The sequence below is a fragment of the Carcharhinus amblyrhynchos genome, chromosome 12 (assembly GCF_965287045.1).
Source record: "Carcharhinus amblyrhynchos chromosome 12, sCarAmb.v2.hapA, whole genome shotgun sequence".
Classification (NCBI taxonomy): Eukaryota; Metazoa; Chordata; class Chondrichthyes; order Carcharhiniformes; family Carcharhinidae; genus Carcharhinus; species Carcharhinus amblyrhynchos.
This window is the reverse complement of record NC_137335.1, coordinates 79,744,161-79,767,933: the sequence shown is the minus strand read 5'-3', so window position 1 is coordinate 79,767,933 and position 23,773 is coordinate 79,744,161. Positions and strand designations below refer to the sequence as shown.

General features: G+C 41.6%; 1 protein-coding gene across 2 annotated transcripts in view; it reads right to left on the bottom strand.

The window, feature by feature from the left end:
• phf10 (PHD finger protein 10) overlaps positions 1-18,731 on the bottom strand; it is a 30,696-nt gene extending 11,965 nt beyond the window's left edge. The window contains exons 1-9 of one of the 2 annotated variants that reach the window (XM_080200811.1): positions 18,640-18,731; positions 16,596-16,705; positions 15,442-15,572; positions 12,122-12,205; positions 9,565-9,698; positions 6,316-6,465; positions 5,949-6,058; positions 3,560-3,716; positions 1,287-1,439 (exon numbers count right to left, since the gene is read on the bottom strand). In XM_080200811.1, the coding sequence (XP_080056937.1) occupies positions 1,287-1,439; positions 3,560-3,716; positions 5,949-6,058; positions 6,316-6,465; positions 9,565-9,698; positions 12,122-12,205; positions 15,442-15,572; positions 16,596-16,705; positions 18,640-18,711 (1,101 nt within the window). In that variant the 5' untranslated portion in view covers positions 18,712-18,731. The remainder of the gene's footprint in view (positions 1-1,286; positions 1,440-3,559; positions 3,717-5,948; positions 6,059-6,315; positions 6,466-9,564; positions 9,699-12,121; positions 12,206-15,441; positions 15,573-16,595; positions 16,706-18,639) is intronic. The other variant, XM_080200812.1, reaches the window with a different exon arrangement.
• Positions 18,732-23,773: the final 5,042 nt, after the last annotated feature.

Below are 23,773 nucleotides of genomic sequence, written 5' to 3'. Positions count from 1 at the left end.
ATTGAATGAGATTTACTCTCAAGCCCTAGACTAAAGCTAACCTCAGACAACAAGCAGTTACAACCTCAGCAATAATCCTCAGCTACAAAGAACAATTATAATGTACCTCTCTCCCTCCAAATCATGTCATAACTGGGCAGTCATGGTTCAAAAAATATAGTTTAACAGAACACAATTTCTTTTCAATTAAAAGGCAAAATTGGGTGCTAAAATCATTGTTTAGCCACATACACAATTTGAGTTAATGGCCACTGGACTATTTTAGTAAGCAAATTATAGTTTCCCATAGAATCCCTACAGTGCAGAAGGAGGCCATTCAGCCAAATGTGTCTGCACTGACCGCAATCCCCTCCAGGCCCTATTCCCGTAACCCCACATACTTACCCTGCTAATCCCCCTGACACTAGGGTCAATTTATCACAGCCAATCAATCTAACTCTCACATCTTTGGACTGTGGGAGGAAACTGGAGCACCCGGAGGAAACCCATGCAGACATGTGGAGAATGTTCAAACTCCACACAGACAGTGACCCAAGCTGGGAATCGAACCCAGGCTCCTGGCTCTGTGAAGCAGAAGTGCTAACCACTGTACCACTATGCTGCCCAAACAGAGGGGCAGGAAAATCCATAACTATACACAAGCCAAATTATTTCCAGTACCAGTCAAACTGAATCCTTAAAATCTGGAGATCCAATCCAATCCAATCATCCATGGACACACTGAAGCTAATTATTCTAAATAAACCTTTACCTGCATAAAATGCAACACTGACCTGAAGCTTCTGAAACACTGACCTAAAGCTTCTGACGGCAAATATTGAAACCAGAGGGGAGAAAAAGAACATACAATACTGGCTACATGAAAATATAAAGTTAAAAACAAATGCAATTCAAAAATACAATTTTGACTTTTTATATAAAATATGCTCTTTAGCAATAGAATCATTAGAATCTAATAACAATAAAGTTAGTAATTAAATGTGACATGTAGTACCGATGTGTACTAAGGGAGCGGTAGCTTCAGCAGAGCAAGAATAGCAAGCCCCAGAGGGGACAAAATACAAGCCTAACACAGTCCCAAATAGGAAAAAAAAGAATTCAAGTAGCTTCACCATTAAGTCTCAGGTGAAATAAAACAGGATAAGGAAGCAGAGGTGAAAAAACAGCAGGAGATGCATTAGTGGACTGGGGCTAGTGCAGACTGATCAATTCTACCCAGTACAACAAAAAAAAATCAGGGAGAGAGGTTCATCAGAAAGGAAGTCTCAGGGGCTTTTATCTTCTACCTTGTACCCAGTTACTGATTTGGGTGTCACACTGCGTTTTGCTTCTTTCCACGCTCGTGTTCCTTTTTCTTTTGGTGTCTGCTTTCCCTGTAAGGAATCGTCTTGATGTTCAATAGGGCTTTCACCGTCCGTAGTGCTCCCGGAAGAGGTATCCTGAAACAAAAAGGAAACGCTGACTTGCTGGGTACCACACTTTTGAAAGGATTCACACATGGATACTCAAATGAACTGAAAGTGACGGAAATACAAAAAAAACGCCACCATGAGTTGACAGGTGATTTGGGAAAAATCATTCAAAAGCAATACAATGTGCTAAGAGAAACACAGACAGGTGTGGAAATGTCTTTAGAAACTGGAAATCTATTGGCGTGAAATTCACTCAGTCAGTTTCGCTGCTGCAGCGTGCATGGAAAAACCCCACAAAACTCAAGAAACGGCAGAGCTTTTCCTAAAGTTCACAACAAGAGGACACATCCTTGAAATGGAGCTAGACCATTCAGGGCTAATGTCAGGAAGCACTCCTTTACTCATGGAAATTTCTGGTGGAAATTTCAAACTCGAAACAGCTGAGGCTGGGGGTTAATTGAAAATTTCAAAATTGGGATTGATAGACGATTGTTACGACATTGGGGTCACCGAACCAAATGGATAAACTGGGTAAAGACACAGATCAGCCGTAATCTGCAGAAAATGCTGGAGAAACTCAGCAGGTCTGACAGCATCTGTGTAGAGAGAACAGAGCCAACATTTCTATCGAGATGACCCTTGGTCAGAACCTTCACCAATCAGACTCGAAACGTTGGCTCTCCACAGATGCTGTAAGACCTGCCGAGTTTCTCCAACATTTTATGTTTTTGTTTCAGATGCCAGCATCCATATTTTGCCTTTATCAGCAGTAATCTAATTGAACGCCAGCAGAACAGGCTGGATGAGCTGAATGGACAATTCTGTTTTCCCTAGGCAATCAGTGACTGAAAGCAGTGATTATCCTACTAAGAACATAATCCCTTGACAAAGAACAATTAATATCCACAACATGGATAGTGTGCATTTAAGTAAATTGGTTAAGTCGGTATGAAAGCTGAGAATTTCACTATTCTGCCAATTTTAAATGGAACTTCATAAGAATTAGTCCCCTATCAAAATTAGGAAAGAAGAAAAGCTATTTATTGATGCCACTTTTGAATGCATTTATAGATGGAGACATAATATGGCAGTTCCTAGACTCTGACATGCATTTTGAGAAGCAAAAACACTCGTCTGGTAGGACAAAGTCCATTCCAAGTTTGCATTCATCAACATTACTCACGTTACTACTTAAAAGTAGTTATCTTGTGGGCAGATACCCAGGCACGTTGCTGGAGGGGCCAGGGATTTCACAGTCTAAAAAAATTATTATTTTGTGTGCCCAGGAAGTGCTGCTAAAGGCAAGGACAGAAAGATTGTTTTCAGGAAGAGTTATGGTTTTCATAGGAAGTTTAAGAGAATGAAATCAAGCATTTAAGATGTGCACCATAGGCAGATACATAGATGAATATCAGTATGGCAACTTCCCAAAAGATAGAAATGCCTGATCTAGTTATGATGTTGACTAAAAACATCAAAATTTGCAGACGATTTATCAATGAGATATTACCTTTAACGAAACATTACCTTTTAAATTTTAAACTGACTCAGCTTAGTTACAGCAAGCCCATTTTTAATAGAAACCCTCTGTCTGATGAGACGAAGGCAGTTTTGAAGTTGACTTAAAGCTAGTGAATAATTCCTTTTTCCAAAACAGGGGAGGAGGCGCAGCGTCAAATAATGAATGTTGAATAGATGAGAAAACACCTCTACCAGCTGAGCACTAGCACAAAATTAATTCTGAACATTAAGAATGGGTTTAAAAGTCAAGTTTTCCACTTACGAGGCCGCTGCCATTAACTGTAGCAAGAACCTCGTTCGCAGCGTTACCGTACGAGGTTCTGACGTCACATCACCGGCTGCTAGAAGTTGTGTGCAGATGTAATAATATAAATTATTCCTAATATTTAAGATACCAGTCGCAATAGCATTATTTTATACACTTAGCCAAAGTACACGCTTATTTGCTACACACTTAGCAGAAGCAGATTGTATCGGACTAGAAGGAATTTGTTTTTGATTTGGACGTTTTGTTAATGCAGTTATACAAAATACAGATTAGTGCAGAATAGACTGGACTTTTTGTTTTTAAGATTAACAGAAGTAAAGATTCAAGTGTAGTCCAGTTTCTTCACCTGGCTTCTTACCGATAAGCCTTTGTCTTCCTTCCGTTCATCTTCTCCACGTCCATCTTCGGCATCATCAGAATCTCCGTCGCTGTCCGGTGCTGGTAATTCTGGATCCAGAGGCGGCTCATACAAGGCTGTGTTGACAGGCAGGTAACGCAGCTCATTGGGAGAGTACCTGGTTAGATAATTAAACACCATTGTAACACACCATTTCATAAACATTTTTACTTTCCTGTCGTGTAACCTCTTTTTTAATTTGTGCTAAAAGTCCAACTGGAATAAAAAGTGTTGCAAATATGGCCAGTTGTCCAAAGACCTTTCATGGAATGACTTCTCATTTGTTTCTCGGCATCTGTACAATTCTGTTACTTGCTTTCTAAATTAATCACAAGACAGGATCTTCGCTCCTTTATCTTTTGGACGGTCTCAAGAAACCTGGAAATCAAACATCTTGCTTTTTCTGGCACAGGTTTCTATTCACATATTGTTACAACAATGCTTCAACATTTACTCATTTTCTCTGCTGTCAATTTTCAATGCTGACCCGAACATGCGATCTGCATGTTTCTCCTGGGCACCATAGCTACATTGATGTTATGATTTGATTTATTATTGTCACTTGTATTAAAATATAGTGAAAAGTATTGTTCCTTGTACGCTACACAGACAAAGCATATTGTTCATGGAGAAGGAAACAAGAGAGTGCAGAATGTAGTGTTACAATATAGCTATTGGGGAGCGTGTCCATTATACATTAGTGCTCAGAATTCTGGATAAGCTCCACTTCCAGTAGACCTGCCTAGGAGTAAAGACATATTGTGATGTTAGTGTGCCTTCAAGAATTTTTTTTTAAAAATCATGGTCACAGCCTTAGGTGATGTCATTGCTGGAAGGATGAAAAAAAATCTGTGGGCAGGTCAGGTAACTGAGGTTTTTCAACTTTCAGTTTAGTTTTGGCTGCAATGTTAGAGGCAGTCTTGGAAGTAAGCTGGAAAATAAGTCTCTTTCTCTCTCTGTTTTGCTTTGAAAGTTTTACCAATTAGTTGAAAGAAAGGCTTGTTGCCATGCGGCAGTAAAGAATCTGTGCTTTGGTGTTTTGGGGAGCTGACTTGATGACAAACTACTCGAGTTTTCAAGATCATTTGAGATCAGCCTTCAACCAGGGAACTGGATTCCAGTATCAAGTGAGCTTTAGCCTGTGCAGTGATAAATCTGTTTAACGGTTTTGTTTATTGGATATTGGTTTTGATTGGAACATCTGATATATATTGGTTAAGGGTTATACATTACAGTGATTACTTTGTAATTGATAAAAGTTCTTGCTAATTTTATTACTATACATGTCAACTATATTCTTAAATAAACTTTGTTTGATAAAAGCTTCCTATGGAATATCATGCTTATCCTAGCCAAGTTCAAGATGCAAAACTTATGACTCAGGTGGGCTTCATAAAACAGTTTAGAGTTTCTGACCTGAATTACAGAGAAGCAGAAGTTTTTAAAAAATTCTATAGAAAGGATATGGACTTTGCTAGCTAGGCTGGCATTTATTTCCCTACCGCAATTGGTCTTGAAAAGATGGTGGTGAGCTGTCTTCTTGAACTGCTGTAAATCCATGTAGTGTAGGTACAACCACAGTGCTGTTTGGGATGGAGCTCCAGGATTTTGACCCAGCAACAATGAAGGAACAGCGATATATTTATTTCCAAGTCAGCACGGGGAATGGTTTGGATGAGAGGAAAACTGAAAAGGGTGAAAACCACTCTGTTTGGTTGGCAGTTCTCCTAGGTGGGACTTCCTTCTGTGATGGATGGATGTCCCACTTGGTGCCAATCGTTGGAGCGTAAAATGGCAGCAGGCCTGTTAGGAATTAATAAGGATGTGTTCCCAGCTGAGCAATGGGGGCTGAGTCTCTACCACCAGAAAAATACCAACCTGTGGACATAGCCCAACTTAAGTGGGTCATGGACACATTTATTCTTGGTCAACATTTATTCTTCAACTAAAACAGATTAACTGGTTATTCACTTTGTGTTATGCTGTGAGACCTTGCTGTATGCAAATTAACTACATCATTGCCCACGTTAACAGCAACTGCCCTTCAGAAGCAATTCACTGGCTGCAAACTCCTTAGAGATGTTCTGAGGATGTGAAGGTCTCCATATAAATAAGTTGTTTCATTATCTTTCAAACAGTTATTTTGCCAAGGGTAGCATTTATAACACCCAATACATGATGAAATTTGTATGAGTGTAATGCAGACAAAATTTGATACCAGCTAGTTTGATTTAGCTGTGGAAGCATAAAGAATAAAGATGAAAGTTTTTTTTTAAGTTGCACTTCTTTAAAACAAAACACCATGCAACCAGAAGTAATGCTTTTTTGTAGAGGGTTTTAGATCGTTCACCTTTTGTAATATTCCTGAAACTGGCCTGGTATCAGAGCAACTGGATAAGCCCCAACTTTTGTCCTCTCTGGCGGAAGAACTTTGTATTTCCCCTGTGGCACCTGGATTACCTGAATTGGGGGAAAAAAAACAAAATCTAAACAAGGCAGAAATACTGATTCCTTACCCTATATTACACAGGTTTGGAAATAAAAGGCAGTTTATATATCAAATAAAATCCCCAAACAGAAACAATGCTAGAAATTCTGCCCATGTAACAGTCACTTCCTTAAAAATTGCAAATTTGGTTGGTCGATCTTACACTTTAGGCTTCCACCTAATGTTTGAAACTACCTCAGATCAGGAAAAAATATGGAATTCACCTTACCTGTGTCTGCAAGTCAAAATAGGCTCGCCTTTCCTCCATCCGTTCCCTATTGAAATTGCTATTGAATTCTGCTGCTTTCTTTGCAGCTTTCTTGATGTATTCTGGAACTTTACTGGGCTCAACCTTCTGAGTGTTCTGCAGCTGCATTTGCTGCACACAAAAAAAATCCAAAAATTGGTTTCAAATATAAATGCTAAAACGACAATGTTACAGAGGCTTATTGTGGAACAGAACAAAGAGCAGTACAGCATGGAACAAACCCTTCGGCCCACCAAGTCTGTGCCGACGCAGATGCCTCTCTAATCTAATGATTTCTTGCCTCTACATATTTTCTGCTATTCACGTATCTATCCAGATGCCTTTTGAACGTTACAAAGAATCTGCTTCCACCATCTCCTCCGCCAGCACGTTCCAGGCATTCACCACCATCTGTGTAAGCAACTTGCCCCTTACATCTCTTTTAAACATTCCCCCTCTCACTCTCAACCTATGCCCCTGAGTAATTGGCCCTAGTAACAGACTTTCCATTCTATCCAAGTCTACCATAATCTTGTAAACCTCTCTCAGGTTCCCCGTCCAACCTGCCCCCACCCCCCCAAATCCCTTCCCCTCATCCTCCGATGTTCCAGTGAAAACAATCGAAGTTCAATCAATGTTTCTTCATAGCCCATGTCCTCCAAACAAGGAAACGTCCTAGTAAATCTCTCCCCGCACCCTTTCCAATGCATCAACAACCTCCGGTAGTGTGCTGACCAGAATTGTACACAATATTCCAAAGTCTTTTACAGCTACAACATGATTTTCCAATTCCTATACTCAACGGTTTGACCGATGAAGACCAACATGCCATACTCCTTCTTGGATTGTTTTCATTGGAGCATCGGAGGATGAGGGGGAGGGGAAGGGGAAGCGGGGGGGGGGGGGGGGGTGAGACCTGATAGAGGTTTACAAGATTATGACAGATCACCTTGTCCACTTGAGTTGCCACCTTCAGGGAACTGTGAATCTGCACACCTAGATTCCTCTGTATGCTAATTTTTCTAAGGGCTCTACCATTTACTGTATACTTTCCTTCTCTACTAGATATTCCAAGTCACATCACCTCACATTTGTCTGGGTTAATTCCATCTGCCATCTTTTGGCCCAGGTCTCCAGCCGATTTATCTCCTACTGTATCCTCTGACAATCCTCCTCACTACCTACTTACTACTCCTCCAATTTTTACATCATCTGCAAATTTACTAATTACTAATAATTAGCAAATGTCACAATCTTGCAACTTCAAGCACTTTCAGACTATTGCAAAGTTCATATTTGAAACAAAAAGAGAAAGGGTGGCTTTGAAGGAAGCATTGTCCAAATGTTCCAAGTGAGGGGAGATTGGGCAGTTTCAGTATCTAATTTGACATAGTACAGAACTGTTCATAATTCACCATTAAACTGGTTATCCCACTGAAAGAGACTAATGATAATATTTCATTACCCTAGCAGTAATGTTGTTCACCTGGGGAGAGCAAAATCAAATCCAAAGTACACAAATTTAGGCATTTGAGGTTGATCATGCGAGAATGAAATGTGAGATTAAGCAATTCCCAAATAGTTTTGGATTGCATATATAATTGGAAAAACATGTTAACTTTCAAAAGGGAATTGGATCTATACTTGAAAAGGAAATATTTACAAAGCTATGGGGTAAAGGCAAGAGAGTGGGAATAATTGGATAGCTCTACCCTTGTCCACAGGCATGAAAAACTGAATGGCCTATGTTCATGTGTTATGAGCCTACGTGCCAAGATATACCTTTTGCATTGCTCAACATACTTCAATTCTACACAGAGGCACAAAAATGATACAATTTTTTTTTTAAAGGCTTAATCTCCTCATTTACAATGTACTTTCAAAAAAAAGTCAAAAGTGTTCTTCTTTGTACAAAGCTCAAATTTAATTTTATACTTTTGAAATACTTTAAATGATCTCATCACACCTACTTAACAGCAAAGCAAATTTTAACGGAACTGTTCTAGGTGAGACCCTGTTATAGCAGGATTCCAAAGTACTCCCTCCTGACAGCCATTGTTTTGAGTACTCAAAACTCTGCAAAGAGCACCAACGCTTTCTTTGTAGAACATTCCAGCTAAGTGATAAGTTTAGTCTCACCTTTCTGGCCAACACAGGCCAAAGTTATAGCGAGAAGGTCAGGAATTTTCTACACTATTCTCACAAGATAACATTGGCGCAGGGCTAGAATATCCTGCTAAGCTAGTTTAAATGGGCAGTGAGAAGTTAGGAATGGTTTTTGTTATTAATATATTTTCAAGCAGAAAGTGCCCCACTCAGAAATCCTGCCACCTTAAATGCCGGTGGGATTTTATGGTCCCACCAGTGGAATACCCTCACTGTACGCTTCCCAGTGGTGAGGGGTGCGTTCAATGAAAAGCCCCCTTAACAACGATAGGACCATAGGAATCTGCCGCCAGCGTGCAACACGCCACCTCCCACTGCTGCGAGACGCGCCTCAGAGGAAAATCCCATCCCCAGGCTCTCGTACATTTTTGAATGTTGATTGAATTCTTGAGAAAAGGGAACTCAAAAATAGAATAAACTACCTTTTGGTGCTGTGATTAGGAATTTTTGGATGGCACGCTTCAGCGTATGGAAATAGATAGTATTTGATGTTTACCTGAATGAAGAAAATATGGTGTCTTAAAACTGTATACAATATGTCAAACAGGCAGTGTTTTCGGCACACTGGAGGTGGGGACTAGAGGGAAGTCAGCAGTATATGTTTGCTTATATGTATTGCACAAAACAACGGTGGCACAGTGGTTAACACTGCTGCCTCACATCACCAGGGATCCAGGTTCAATTCCCAGCTTGGGTGACTGTCCGTGTGGAGTTTGCAAGCTCTCCCCGTGTTTGCGAAGGTTTCCTCTCAGCACTCCAGTTTCCTCCCACAATCCGAAAGATGTGCTGGTTAGGTGCATTGACCATTTAAATTCTCCCTCCATGTACCCTAAAAGGAGTCGGAATGTGACAATTGGGGGATTTTCACAGTAACTTTATTCTAGTGTTAATGTAAGCCTACTTGTGACAGTAATAAATAAACTTTAAATGCCATGTCATAGTTTTGAATTATCAGGGGTTGTGGGGTGGTTATAGATGGTGAAAGAGGTTGCAGGCTTAAGACATTAAGTGCACGATTTAAGTCCCGTTAAACTGTCACTCCCCCCCGCCTTCCCCCATACTGACCGAGTATTCCTTGTAGCGATCAGTGATCTGTTGCCGCTCTCTGTCCTGTAGAACCACAGCGTATTCAGCATATTTGGTTGGGTATTCTTTGATCATCAGATCAATAACTTCATCACTTCTCAGAGCAGTTAAGCCTAAAACAAAGCAATTATTATTTCAAAAAATGTAGTGGGATCACAGCGTACTCCGTCCTGTGAACTTCGTCAGCCTTCAGTTCTCAAAACTCTGCGAAGAAGCCAGCCTTAGCATTCCCATTCAAAACATTCCAGTGAAGTGGTAAGGTTGGTCTCAGCTTCTCTACCAACAAAGACTAAAGTTATGGTGACAAGTTGAAGAAGCCTTTCCAACAAGAATGTGAATTCGATAACCATCTCGTTGGATTTTCTACACTATTCTCACAAGATAACATTGGCACAGGATTGTACTACCCTGTTTTAAGTATCTACCAGTCCATCACACAAACCAGCCTCCCATCCATTGACTCTGTCTACGATTTCCACCGCCTCGAAAAAGCAGCCAGCATAATCAAAACCCCACGCACCCTGGGCATTCTCTCTTCCACCAGGAAAAATTACAAAAGTCTGAGAACATGTACCAACCGATTCAAGAACAGCATCTTCCCCGCTGCCATCAGACTTTTGAATGGACCTACCATATACTAGGCTGATCTTTCTCTTCAGCCTATCTGTAACTACAACACTCTTCTTTCCTTATCTCCTATATACTCTAAATGTCTATGTAGTGTACAAGAAACAATACTTTTCACTGTATCTCAATACATGTGACAATAATAAATATCTACCCTTCAAACATCTTAATCTCTTCAATTCTATTAAACTGAAAAGGAAAACAACCCAAGTTTATGCAAACTTTTCCTCAATTTAATCCCTTTACACCATTGTATAATTCTGGTGGATTGATGCTGTAGTCCCCCACCCGCCCCCGCCAACATATCTTTCCTGAAGTATGGTTAACTGGAGTTAACATAGTTAACTCCAGACTTGTACTGCAGATGGGCTCAATACAGTTGAAGCATCACATCCTCATGCTCAAATTCCAATCCTCTTGAAACAAAGGCCAAAATATCATTAGCTGATTATTTACAGACCATATCTGATCCGAATAATTTGCTTTCTCCACTTAAGCCTATAGCTCAAAATCAGTTTAAAGGAGGTTTGACTTAACCTCATAACATATATATCACATTCAGCTGGGAATGGCATTTTTTAAAAACCACAGCTGGTTTTAAATTTGTAATGTGTTACCACTAAATTGTAATGGACCACCGCTGAGCCAAATCTGAGCACTCTAGATTTTGCTGTAAAGCCAGATGATGTTAGTATTCCAGATCCCACAATTGGATGAGATTCCTTTCAGATCCACTTTAATAATCTTTTACCAAGTTGCTTGCAGACAAATAAATGAGAGAGGCTTGGTGGCACAGTGGTTAGCTGCCTCACAGCACTAGGGACTCAGGTTCGATTCAGTTCCGGCCTTGGGTGACCGTCTGTGTGGAGATTGCACTTTCTCCAGGTGCTCTGGTTTCCTCCCATTCTCCAAAGATGTGCATGTTAGGTTGATTGGCCATGCTAAATTGCCCATCGTGTCAGAGGGGTTATGGGGATAGGGTCTAGGTCAGATTGTGGTCGGTGCAGTCTTGATGGGCTGAATGGCCCCCTTCTGCTCTCTATGATCCTATGAATGACACACTTACATTGTCACCACAACCCACCTTCTAAATATGAATTAAGGAGGTAAATCATCCTGAACCTCAAATGTGTGCTTACGATTGATTCTTCCAAGGTACTACTGACAGAGAATGAAAAACTTCCCTTCTTCCAAGTGATCATGGAGATCCGAGGATTACATGAAATATGGTCTGCTCCAGTGCCATATTCACCCCAACCAGTCCAAGCCCGTGTTTATGCTTCACTTGAGCCTCCTTCCATTTTACCTCATCTAAATACTTCTTTCCTTCCAGAGGGTCAGTAGTTGGTGGAATTCTTTCCCCCAGAGAACAGTGAAGGCTCAGTCACTGAATATGTTCAAGGCCAAGTCAGATAGATTTTTGATTGATGGGGTGTTAGGTTCTGGGGGAGGAGGAGGTAGAGAGGAAAGTGGAGGAGCTGAGGCCACAACCAGGTCAACCACGACCTTATCAAAGACCAAGCAGGCTCCTATCTCCATGTACTTCTGTGTCATTCTAGCATTTCTGCTCCACTCGAGCCACCTCCAATCTTTCCTCAAATAACTATTCCCTTCTCCCTCATATGTTTACCAAGTTTTCCCTTAAACACATCTATACTATTCATCTCAACCACACCCTGTGGTAGAGAGTTCCCCCTGCTTACCACTGTCTGGTTAATGAGTTTCTTCTGAAAACCCCATTTGATTTCTTGGTGACTGCCGTGTACTGATAATTTGACTTCATATTTACATTAATACATATATTAAAATATAAAATTTAATACGATTTGAATACATTTAAAATAACTACATCAACCACACATTATACAATAAGGTCGATGAGGTGACCTAATGCACCGAGACAGCTTACCTAAAGTGCACTGGGTTTCCGTGATAACATTCATCTCCCTCAGATATAGTTTCTCTTTGTGAGATAGATCACGTCGTTCCAGATCTGGGAAAGAACATGTTTCATTTTGTTTTAAGAAATTAAACAATCAATACTTATGGCAGCCCATCAGTAACCATAACCTGCTTCACAATATTTTCCACAGACAAACATACCTTTTTTTCATTTGTTTGTGGGACATGGGTGTAACTGGCTGGCCAGCATTTATTGCCCGTACCTAATTTCCCAAGAGCAGCTGAGAGTCAACCTCATTGCTGTGGCTCTGGAGTCACGTGTAGGTCAGATCAGGTAAGAACAGCAGATTTCTTTCCCTAAAGGACATTAGTGAACCAATGGGTTTTTCTGACAATCGACAATGGTTTCACCAGTAAATTCTTAATTCCAGATATTTATTATTGAGTTCAAACTCCACCAGCTGCTGTGGCGGGAATCTGGGATAGTCCTCAGGTTCTATGTCCCAGGATTTGAGCTGAGTTTCTGGCGATAATACTGTTAGGCCATCGCCTCCCCCGTTATCAATAATTCAGCTGTGCTCAACAAAAAATAAATAAATTATCTAATGCCTCTTACAAATCAGTAATTTTTTTTTAGGTTGGGGGGAATGTTGGATGAAAAATAGAAGATGCATTAAACAGAAAGATCCAACAAAAGGAGTTCAACAACTTTAGAAAAGCTGACAACTCAAGCTCAGGTTGTGTTGGATCAGACGCTGCTGTAATCCTCCTTATGGCTCATCAGGACTACAGAAAAGCCAAAAAGGACTCCTGTGAGTTTCGGGCCCAGTTCTGGGTTTCTGGGCTATAACGTACAGTAGCTGAAGTTCACACTGAAGTAAAATTACTTTCCACACATGTCCAAGCTGAAGTCAGATTGTTGACAAAGGTTAGGGCAGCACGGTAGCACAGTGGTTAGCACTGCTGCCTCACAGCACCAGGGACCTGGGTTCGATTCCAGCATCAGGTAACTGTCTGTGTGAAGTCTGCATGTTCTCTCCATATCTGCATGAGTTTTCTCCAGGTGCTCAGGTTTCTTTCCACACTTCAAAGATGTGCAGGTTCGGTAGGATTGGCCACGATAAATGTACGGGGTTATGGTTTTAGGGTAGAGAAGTAGGCCTGGGTAGAGTGCTGTTTCAGAGGGTTGGTGCAAACTTAATGGGCTGAATGGCCTCCTTTAGCACTGTCATATGGGATACGACAACAGCCAAGACTAAAACTTACTTGGTAAAACACAGACACCTTATCCCAGCAGGAATGCTGCAGGCTGGGGAAAGCAAGGTTAAGATGGCGCAGGGGCTGGTGAGGAATGTGCCACATTCACAACGGATTCCCATCTCAATTGTGGCCCTGACTAAGCACCTCAAATCTGCCAGCAAAAATTGCCATCATCATGGATCTTGACAACATTATGTGACTTTTTTTTAAAAGTTTAAAGGTTCAATAAATTACACCCCTACATCACGATTCAAAATTGTCGAAAAATATATATCCTATCAAAGCTTTTCTCTTGCACTCACTCATCGCAAGAAATTTCCAACAGTAATGGGGGTCAAGAATTTATATGTCATAAGAAGAATGCTGATTGTTGGCAAGTGGACTCTGATAGCTGGAGTTGTTGCCACAAAACGGGGAATGCAACACAGAACAGTTAACTGCCATATAAATTGTTGTTCCCTTGTTACTGTTGGAAATTTCTTGTGAGGTAACCTGAAGAGTGCAAGATGCAAAGCTTTGGTAGCGTATCTCTTTTTTCAACAGTACTCAAGTTTAGTATGACCTAACGACTGTTCATAAATCAATACAGAAATCAAACAATTTCTACACAAGAATACAAAGGCAAAATATTGCAGATGCATGGAAATCTGAAAGAGGAACAATCAAAGCTGGGAAAACTCAGCAGGTCAGATAGCCTCTGTGGAGACAAACAGAGATAATGTTTCAGGTTGATTACCTTTCATCAGAACTGAAGAAAGATAAGAAATGTGATAGGTTTTGAGCCAGTGGAAAGTTGGGGAGGGCAGGGAGGTGGAGTGAATAGTTGGAGTGGGGAGCAGGAAGGACAAAGGAAAGATGTGTGATAGAATGGGGGGGAGGGGGGCAGAAGTAATATTAAGTAACAAAAGATTTCATAGTGCAACAGTCAAAGAGGTTGGCAATAAGTCATGGAGTCATAGAGGTTTACAGCAGAGAAACAGGCCCTTCGGCCCAACTTATCCACGCCACCCTTTTTTTTTTAAAAACCCCTAAACTAATCCCAATTGCCCGCATTTGGCCCATATCCCTCTACTTCCATTGTACCCATGTAACTATCTAAATGCTTTTTAAAAAATGCTTTTTGTACCCGCCTCTACTACTATCTCTGGCAGCTTGTCCCAGATACTCACCTCCCTGTGTGAAAAAATTGCCCCTCTGGACACTTTTGTATCTCTCCCCTTTCACCTTAAACCTATGCCCTCTAGTTTTAGACTCCTCTATCTTTGGAAAAAGATATTGACTATCTAGCTTGTCTATGCTCCTCATTATTTTATAGACCTCAATAAGGTCGCCCCTCAACCTCCTATGCTCCAGAGAAAAAAGTCCCAGTATATCCAGCCTCTTCCTATAACTCAAACCATCAAGTCCCGGTAGCATTTAGTAAATCTTTTCTGCACTCTTTCTTAGGTTCACAAAGAGGATCCGTGGCACAAAAATGCACTTCCTGGGAATTTGTGCATGGAAGAATTTCATTCAGAGGGCATTAGTGATGTTGTAGGTTTCTGAATTATGAAGCTCTATCTAATGTAGAAGAATGCAGCAATTGTGTATATCCTTTCCATAATAGGGTGACCAGAATTGCACACAGTATTCAAAGTGTGGCCTTACCAATGGGTATAGTAAAGAAACAAAAGTTGTGTCCAAACAGCAGCCATGGTACGGAGATGGCAGCATTGTCACCTGATGAAGATGCAGCACTCCGAAAGCTCATGATTCCAAATAAACTTGTTGGACTTTAACCTGGTGTTGTGAGGCCTCTCACTGTGTCCAATGTGAACAGCTACATAAAAAAGCATCTGAATGCAATAGGAAGAGATAAAAGAAGAAACAAGATGCAAACCAATTTAAAAACTCTTGCATTTTTAACTTCAGTTCTGGAGAAAGGTCATCAACCTGAAACATTCACACTGTTTCTCCCCACACTTGCTGCCTGACCTGTTGAGTTTTTCTAACTTGTTTTGTTTCTTACTGTGAATAATTGCTTTACGTTTGGGTTTTACATTTCAACTGAAACCCCAAAAACCCTACCTGGATATTTACGCTTGAATGAAGTCACACCTAAATATTCACTAACTTGTTCCTGAAGCATGTAATACTCCCCGGTATCATCAGCTGGCCATTTATATTCTGTCAACATCTCTGCTGGAAAATAGCTGGAACTAACAAGAAAGATTATTTTAAAAATCCTTAGTACTGATTGATATTTACGGTTTAATCACAAGAGTTGTAACAAACCTAGTTCAATAAAACTTGCAATTTTACAATGTAATTTCTTTTGATTTGGGTTTCATTTGATTTATTATTGTCACATGTATAAGTATACAGTGAAAAGTGTTGTTTCTTGCGCGCTATAGAGACAAAACATTCTGTTCATAGAGAAGTAAAGGAGAATGTGCAGAACATAGTGTTACAGTCATAGCTAGGGTGCAGCGAAAGATCAACTTAGTGTGAGGTATGTCCATTCAAAAGTCTGACAGCAGCAGGGAAGAAGCTGTTCTTGAGTCGGTTGATACCTGACCTCAGACTTCTGCATCTTTTTCCCGATGGAAGAAGGTGGAAGAGAGTATGTCCAGGGTGCATGGAGTCCTTAATTATGCTGGCTGCTTTTCCAGCAGGAAGTGTAGGCAGAGTCAATGGATGGGAGGCTGGCGTGCATGATGGACTGGACAACATTCACGACCCTTTGTAGTTTCTTGCGAACTTGGACAGAGCAGGAGGCATTCCAAGCTGACAAGGAGATAACATTGGCAAACATTGGAGTGGCACGGTGGCACAGTGATTAGTACTACTGCCCCACAGCACCAGGGACCAAGGTTTAATTCTGGCCTAAGGTGTGGAGTTTGCACAATCTCCCAGTATCCACGTGGGTTTCTTCCAGGTGCTCCGGTTTCCTCCCACTATCCAAAGACGTGTGTGTTAGGTTAATTGGACTTGTTAAACTGCCCTTTCACGTCAGGGAGATTAGCTGGGTAAATATGTGGGGTTACATGGGTAGGGCCTGGGTGGGATGGGTTTGTTTGGGCGAACGGCCTCTTTCTGCACTTAAGGATTCTATGATTCTGTTCTATGAAACAATATATTCCCAATTTCTTTGGGTAACTTTTGGATACTTTACCACAGCATTCAACTAATCCATATTAAGGGGAAGCACGTGGAAGTTTTAATACAGACTAAAGTTATACCTGAAGTCCTGAGTAGTGTCGCTGCTTTTAGAGCTATCTCCAGACCCCATACGCCGTCGCTTGGCAGGCTGGCTTGTGGCATCATCATTTGAAGTTTCCTCTGTGTCTTCCTAGAATGGTGAATAAACATAAAAAACTTCATTTATAGAAAGCTTTGTATGACTACTGGACATCTCAAATCCCTTTCCAATCAATGAAGTACTGTTGTAATGTAGGGAATGTGGTGGCAAATATGCACATCGTTAGCTCCCACAAAGAGTAATGTGATAACTAGATTATCTGTTGTGATGTTAATTAAGGGATAAATATTAGATAAAACATCAGGAATAACTCCTGTGCTCTTCTTCAAATAGTACCATCTTGTACATCCACTATCTTAGAATTGTGCTATTGAGTCTATATTGCCACAGTACCATCCGACAGATGGCAAGTCTAACAATGCAGCACTCCCTCAGTGCTGCACTGAAGTATCAGCCTGGACTTTGGTGCTCAAGTCCTGGAATAGGACTTGAACCTGGAATCTTGTGATTCAGAGTCATAAAACACAGAGAGAGGTCATTCAACCCATCGTGTCTGTGCTGGCCATCAAGCACCTAACTATTCTAATCTATTTTTCCAGCACTTGGTCCATAGCCATAGAGAGAACAGTGCTACAACTGATCCAAAGCGAAATAGTAAAAAACTCAAAATGAAATAGAGATTGTTTGGCTGGATGTTTCAACACACAATAAAAATACTTCTTTGACCAAACTTTGGGTCACCTAACATGACTGATTGTCAAATGTTTGCTTTACAACACTCCAGTAAAGCACTTCAGGATGTTATATTCTCTTAGCTGTTTAAATAAGTTGTTCTTAGAAGCTTTTTCCAAGGGTGGAAGAGTTAATTACAAAGGGGCATAGGTTTAAGGGGCAAGGTTTAAAGGAGGTGTACGAGGCAAGTTTTTTTTTAGACAGAGGCTGTTGCGTGCCTGTAACTTACTGCCAGGGGAGGTAGTGGAAGCAGATACAATAGTGAGTTTTAAGGGGCATCTGGACAAATACTTGAATAGAATGGGAATAAAAGGATATGATCCCCAAAAGGGTAGGGGATTTTAGTTCAGTCAGGCAGCATGGTCAGTGGGCTGAAGGGCCTGTTCCTGTGCTGTAATTTTCTTTGTTCTTCCCCACAGATGCTGCCTGACAAACTAAGTATCCCTGTATATATTCCAGACTTCTAGCATTCAGTGTTTTGCTATTCTTTCTTTTTTCTACTGGAGTAACTCCAGTGGGGTTACAAAGAGTGGAACAATAGGGGGGGAAAGCTAATCTCACAAATCATGAATTATGTTCCAAGGCAACAAATCACCACAGAATGTTACTATTTAACATAGATTTAAGTTTATTTATTAGTGTCACAAATAGGCTTACTTTAACACTGCAATGAAGTTACTGTGAAAATCCCCTCTTCGCCACACTCTGGTCCGTTTGGGTACACTGAGGGAGAATTTAGCATGGTCAATGCACTAACCAGCGCGTCTTTTGGGTTCCGAAACCAGAGCACCCAGAGGAAACATATGCAGACACAGGGAGAATGGGCAGACTCCACACAGACAGTGACCCAAAGTCAGAATTGAACCCAGATCCCTGCTGCTGTGAGACAGCAGTGCTAACCAATGCGCCACAAGGAATGACAAGGGCAAATAACTGGGGTTATGGAGGTAGGGCCTGGGTGGGATTGTTGTCGGTGTGGGTTCGATGGGCCAAATGGCCTCCTTTAACACAGTAGGGATTCTATGAGTCCAGGTCTTTTCTATTCCAAACTGGTGAGAATGGGTTATACAGAAATCTCACTGCGCGCATCATATCAGGTGGGTTCTTAACGGTAAACATAAAAACAATCGCCTTTTTTACAGCATGCGGGCGGCAACCTAATGAGCACGGTCTCCGGTTCAGTCCGGAGACAAGTCAAAGCCAGAGTGACGAATGTCCAAATCCCCACTGCGGCCGGCGAGCCAAAGGCCAGCGGCTCAGGCATCGTTCCCCTAGCCGCTCCAGACGCTCACCCTGCTGGACTGCGCTCCCGGAGTTGCTGGATTACTGTCGCACAGGCGGCTCGATGACACTGCGGCGGCCATTTCCACTGCACTGCACTGCCAGCCGGGCCGACCATGAGCCTTCCCCCGGCAGTGCGGCACGGCAGCGCCTTAACTCCAGGGTCGCCACAGTCGGCCCAACCTCCCCATTGAAGCCTCCTGCAGCAGCCAGTTGTCCTCTGGTCTGTGTTAACACTGGGGGAACAATCACAAGGTTTAATTTGAAAAGCGAGTCAGCCCGTTTGCAAACTCATTTATTTTCATGCATCTTTATTTCCAAGGATGAGATATGTAAAAATAGATAATAAAATTATCCCCAATCAGGAATCTTGTATCATGTACAAGATGCATTGCAGCAACTCACCAAGATTCACTTGACAGCACCTTCCAAAGTTGTGACTTGCAGTGGCACAGTGATTAGCACTGCCTCACAGCACCAGGGACCCAAGTTCGATTCCCGGCTTGTGTCACTGTCTGTGGAAGCTGCATGTTCTCCCTGTGTCTGCGTGGGTTTCCTCCAGGTTCTCCAGTTTCCTCCCACAGTCTGAAAGATGTGCTAGTTAGGTACACTGGCCATGCTAAATTCCCTCACAATATATCCAAACAGGCGCCAGAATGTGTTGACTAGGGTATTTTCACAGTAACTTACTTGCAGTGTTAATGTAAGCCTACTTATGACACTAATAAATACACTTTAAAATTTCTACCACCAAGGATAAAGTTATAGAATCCCTACAGTGCAGAAGGAGGCCATACAGCCATCAAGTCTGCACCGATAACAATTCCACCAATTCCTGTAATCCCACATATTTACCCTGCTAATCCCCTTGACACTCAGGGGCAATTTATCATGGCCAATCCACCTAACCAGATGCAGGAGAAAAAACAGTGAAATTTGGGAAATGACTATAAGTGGTCCAAACTGAAGTTCCATTTTTAAGGAATACTAGACCAGTTCAGATCATAAGAACTAGAAGCAGAATTAGGCAATTCAGCCCCTTGAGCCTGCTCTGTCATTCAATACAATTATGGCTGATGTCATTTCCACTTCCCTACCTGCGCCCCATAACCCTTCATCCCCCTACTAATGAAAGAACAATCTTATCTCAAATTTGCTTAGTGTTCCGGCATTCTCTGCATTCTGGGGTAGAGAATTCCACAGGTTGACAACTCTTGAGTGAAATAATTTCTCTTGGGGAATAATGAATAGCCAGACCCTAGAAAGAACTGAGGATTAGCAGGTCCTTAGTGTGCATGCCCATAGATCTCTGAAGCCAGTAGGACAGACAGATACGAAGGTTTAGAAGGCACATGGGATACTTGCCTTTATTAGTCGATGCATGAACATAAGAGCAGAGAGGTTATAATGGAGCTGTATGAAACACTGGTTAGGCCACAGCTGGAGAACTGTGTGCCAGCTGGTCTTGGTGATTTATCTCCCTTTAATTCCAACAGTTTACCAACCATTTCCCAATTTTTATTCTTCTTTTCCCACCACCTGCAACAGTGAAATTCTGTCCTTAATAATCAAATATGGCACAGATGGAGACCATTCAGCCCATCAATCCATGAAACAATTCAGTCAGTCCCTTTCCCCTGTTCTATTCCCCCAAGCCTGCATATTTATTTCTTTCAAGTGCCTATCCAATTTCTTTTGAAGTCATTGATGGTCTCTGCTTGCACTGTCCTCAATTGCAGAGATTTCCAGATCTTACAACTTGCTGATTTAAAAGTTCTTCTTCATCTCTTACTCAAAACCTCAAATCTGTGTCTCCAAGTCCTTGTGCCATCAGCTATTGAGAAGAGTTATACTTCTCAGTCTGATCTAATCTTGTCATAATTTTGTACACCTCTATCAAATCTTCCCTCAGTCTGCTTGAGAGAGAAATCCCCACTTCACCAACCTAACCTTGTAGCTAAAATCTCATTTCTGGAACCATTCTGGTAAATCTGCTCTGCACCTTCTTGAGGGCCCTCACATCCGTCCTACAGTCTGATGCACCGGCTGTGCGCAATATTTTTAGTTGTGGCCTGACCTGAGCTTCATGAAGACTCAACATAATTTTGTTGCTTTCATACTCAAAGCCTCCACTTATAAAGCTCAAAATCCCATTTGCTTTGCTAACTATATGTCATAGAATCCCTACAGTGCAGAAGGGGGCCATTTGGCCCATTGAGTCTGCACCAACCACAATCGCACCCTATCCCCATGGCCACACATACTTACCCTGTTAGTCCCCCCAAACACTAAGTGGGAATTTAGCATGGCCAATCAACTTGACTCGTACATCTTTGGACTGTAGAAGGAACCAGGATCACCTGGAAGAAACCCATGCGGACATAGGGAGAATGTGCAAACTCCACACAATGTCTCAGGCTAGGAATCAAACCCAAATCCCTGGTGCTGTGAGACAGTAATGCTAACCACTGTGTCACCCACAGATCTACGCACATGAACACCCAGATCCCTCTTTTTGAACAGTGCCATTGAGTCTATATTGCTTCACCCTATTCTTTCTGCCAAAATGCATGTGTTGCTTGAGAGTCAACTTGCAAGTGAGTGGTAGTGTTTTCATGCATCTGCTACTTTGTTGATAGAGATTACAGGTTTGGAGGGTGCTGTTCAAAGAAACTCGGCAAGTTGCTGTAGTCCAAGTTCTAAATGGTACTGCTGCCACTGTGCCCCAGTGGTGAAGGAATTGAATGTTTAAGATGGCAATGTTATGGTTCCAGCTGAAGTTACAACTGGATCAGTCAGATCCCAAGATGGAATCTGGCTTGATAGATCCTAACATTTATTTTTTGTTAGATACTTGGATGAACAGAATCACAGGATTGTCAATGATGTTTTAACAAAATAAATGATTAAAAAAAGATTAACTATAAAACATTGCTCTTTTATCCTGGCTGTACCCTTACTGATATATACAGATTTGTAAGGGTAACAGAAGTTACAAAATTTAATGTTCTCAGTAAACACAGTCTATGTAAACAATAGGTGAAATGTGGTCAAATACCCAACACTCCAAAATTGTGACAGATGCCACCCAAAAGAAAATTGGTGGATTTCACATCAATTCTTCCAGATGCTTGTCACAGTGAGCCATCTGATCTCACTGGAAATCCAGTGACTTTCACAAGAGGTTCCAAACTCTGCTCTCAAAGAACACAGCTTGGAATCTCCTCTCAAAAGACACTTTCTCTCTCGGATAGCAGAACCAAAGATCTATCTCCAGGCTTTCAATCTCTCCTTTCAGTATTCCTCTAACCTGAATTGCCACGTGCATTCACAGAGGTACTCAATCATGCCAACAGAACACCACTGCTTCAGAGGCTGTATTAATGTGTCATCAACACTTTAGATGCTACCAAGGTATTAAAGTGTCACCAACACTAAAAGGCTGCATGGTGGTTAGTACTACTTCCTCACAGCACCAGGAACCTCAGTTCAATTCTAGTCTTGGGTGACTATGTGGACTTTGCACATTCTCCCCATGTCTGCATGGGTTTCCTCCGGGTGCTCCGGTTTATTCCAAAGATGTGCAGGTTATGTGAATTAACCATGATAAATTGCCCCTCAGTGTCCCAAGATGTGTAAGTTAGGGGCATTAGCGGGGTAATTGTGTGGGGTTAAGGGGCAGAGGATGGGCCTTGGTAAGATACTCGTCAGTGAGTTGGTGCAGACAAAATGGGCTGAATGGCTATTTCATGGTTCCATGATTCCAACTTTTTGAACGCCTTGAATATCAAGCTTGTCATAAGGCATTCCCACGTCTGTACGATGTAGTCCTGTCTTTAACTGGGAGCCTCTCTCTGCTCTTTATTTTAACTTTGGTGAACAAACTCTTGTTTGGATTCCTGTTTTCACTTCTTTGACTTCACAGATTTTCTGGAACTCTCTTCTGTCCCATTGCTTGGTTTGTATTTCCTTTAGTTTTTGGGACTTGCTTTCTGTCTCACTATATTGCCCTGCCTATGATGTGGAGATGCCGGCGTTGGACTGGGGTAAACACAGTAAGAAGTCTGACAACACCAAGTTTAAGTCCAACCAATTTAGTTGATAGTAAACTCACAAGCTTTTGAGGTTTCCCTTTTCATCAAGTGAATGGAGAGTACTGGCCTCAGACAGAGCATGTAACAGCACAGACAGTTTCAGTAATCTGTAAACTATCTGTTCTTGGCTTCTGGGTTACTTAGTTCCAAACTGATTCTTAAGTGCTCTAACTCTCAGTGTGGGCCTCTGGTTGCTAAGTAATAACTTAGTTTTTTTAAAACCCTGTATTTGCTTTAACATTGTAAAATCTCATTACAATGTAGGCATCTAAACACACCTCCAGACTTGGAGGCACCTTTTAGTTTTGATGCTAAAACTGAAATTTCAATCTTTTCTTAGTACACAAATACAGAAATACAAAATAAATATCCATAAAGACAAATATGTTACTTAGAACTATACCTATTTCCTAACGATAGGTAGGCTGTAAATTAGGCAGGTTGCTTTGTGCTCAATGATATCAAGTTTCTCGAGTATTGTCATCCAGGTAAGTGTGAATTATTTCATTGCATTGCTGACTTGTGCCTTGTAAATGTTGGCTAGGCATTTTTGGAGGTGCAGATTTCCCAGCTTCTAACCTGTTTTCCTAATTATGGTATTTATAGAACATAGAACACTACAGCACAAACAGACCCTTCGGCCCACAAGTTGCGCCGATCACATCAATACCTACCGATCCATAGACCTATCTATAACCCCCATCCCATATACTCATCCAGAAGTCTTTTAAAAGACCCCAGCGAGTTCGCCTCCACCATCACTGACAGCAGCCGATTCCATTCACTCACCACCCTCAGTGAAAAACTTACCCCTAACATCACCTCTGAACTTGCTTCCCTGCACCTTAAATCTGTGTCCTCTCGTAGCGACCATTTCAACCCGAGGAAATAGCCTCTGAGAATCCACCCTATCTATTCCTCTCAACATTTTATAAACCTCTATCAGGTCGCCTCTCAACCTTCGTCTATCCAGGGAGAAGAGTCCCAGCTCCCTCAACCTATCTTCATAAGGCATGCCTCCCAATCCAGGCAACATCCTTGTAAATCTCCT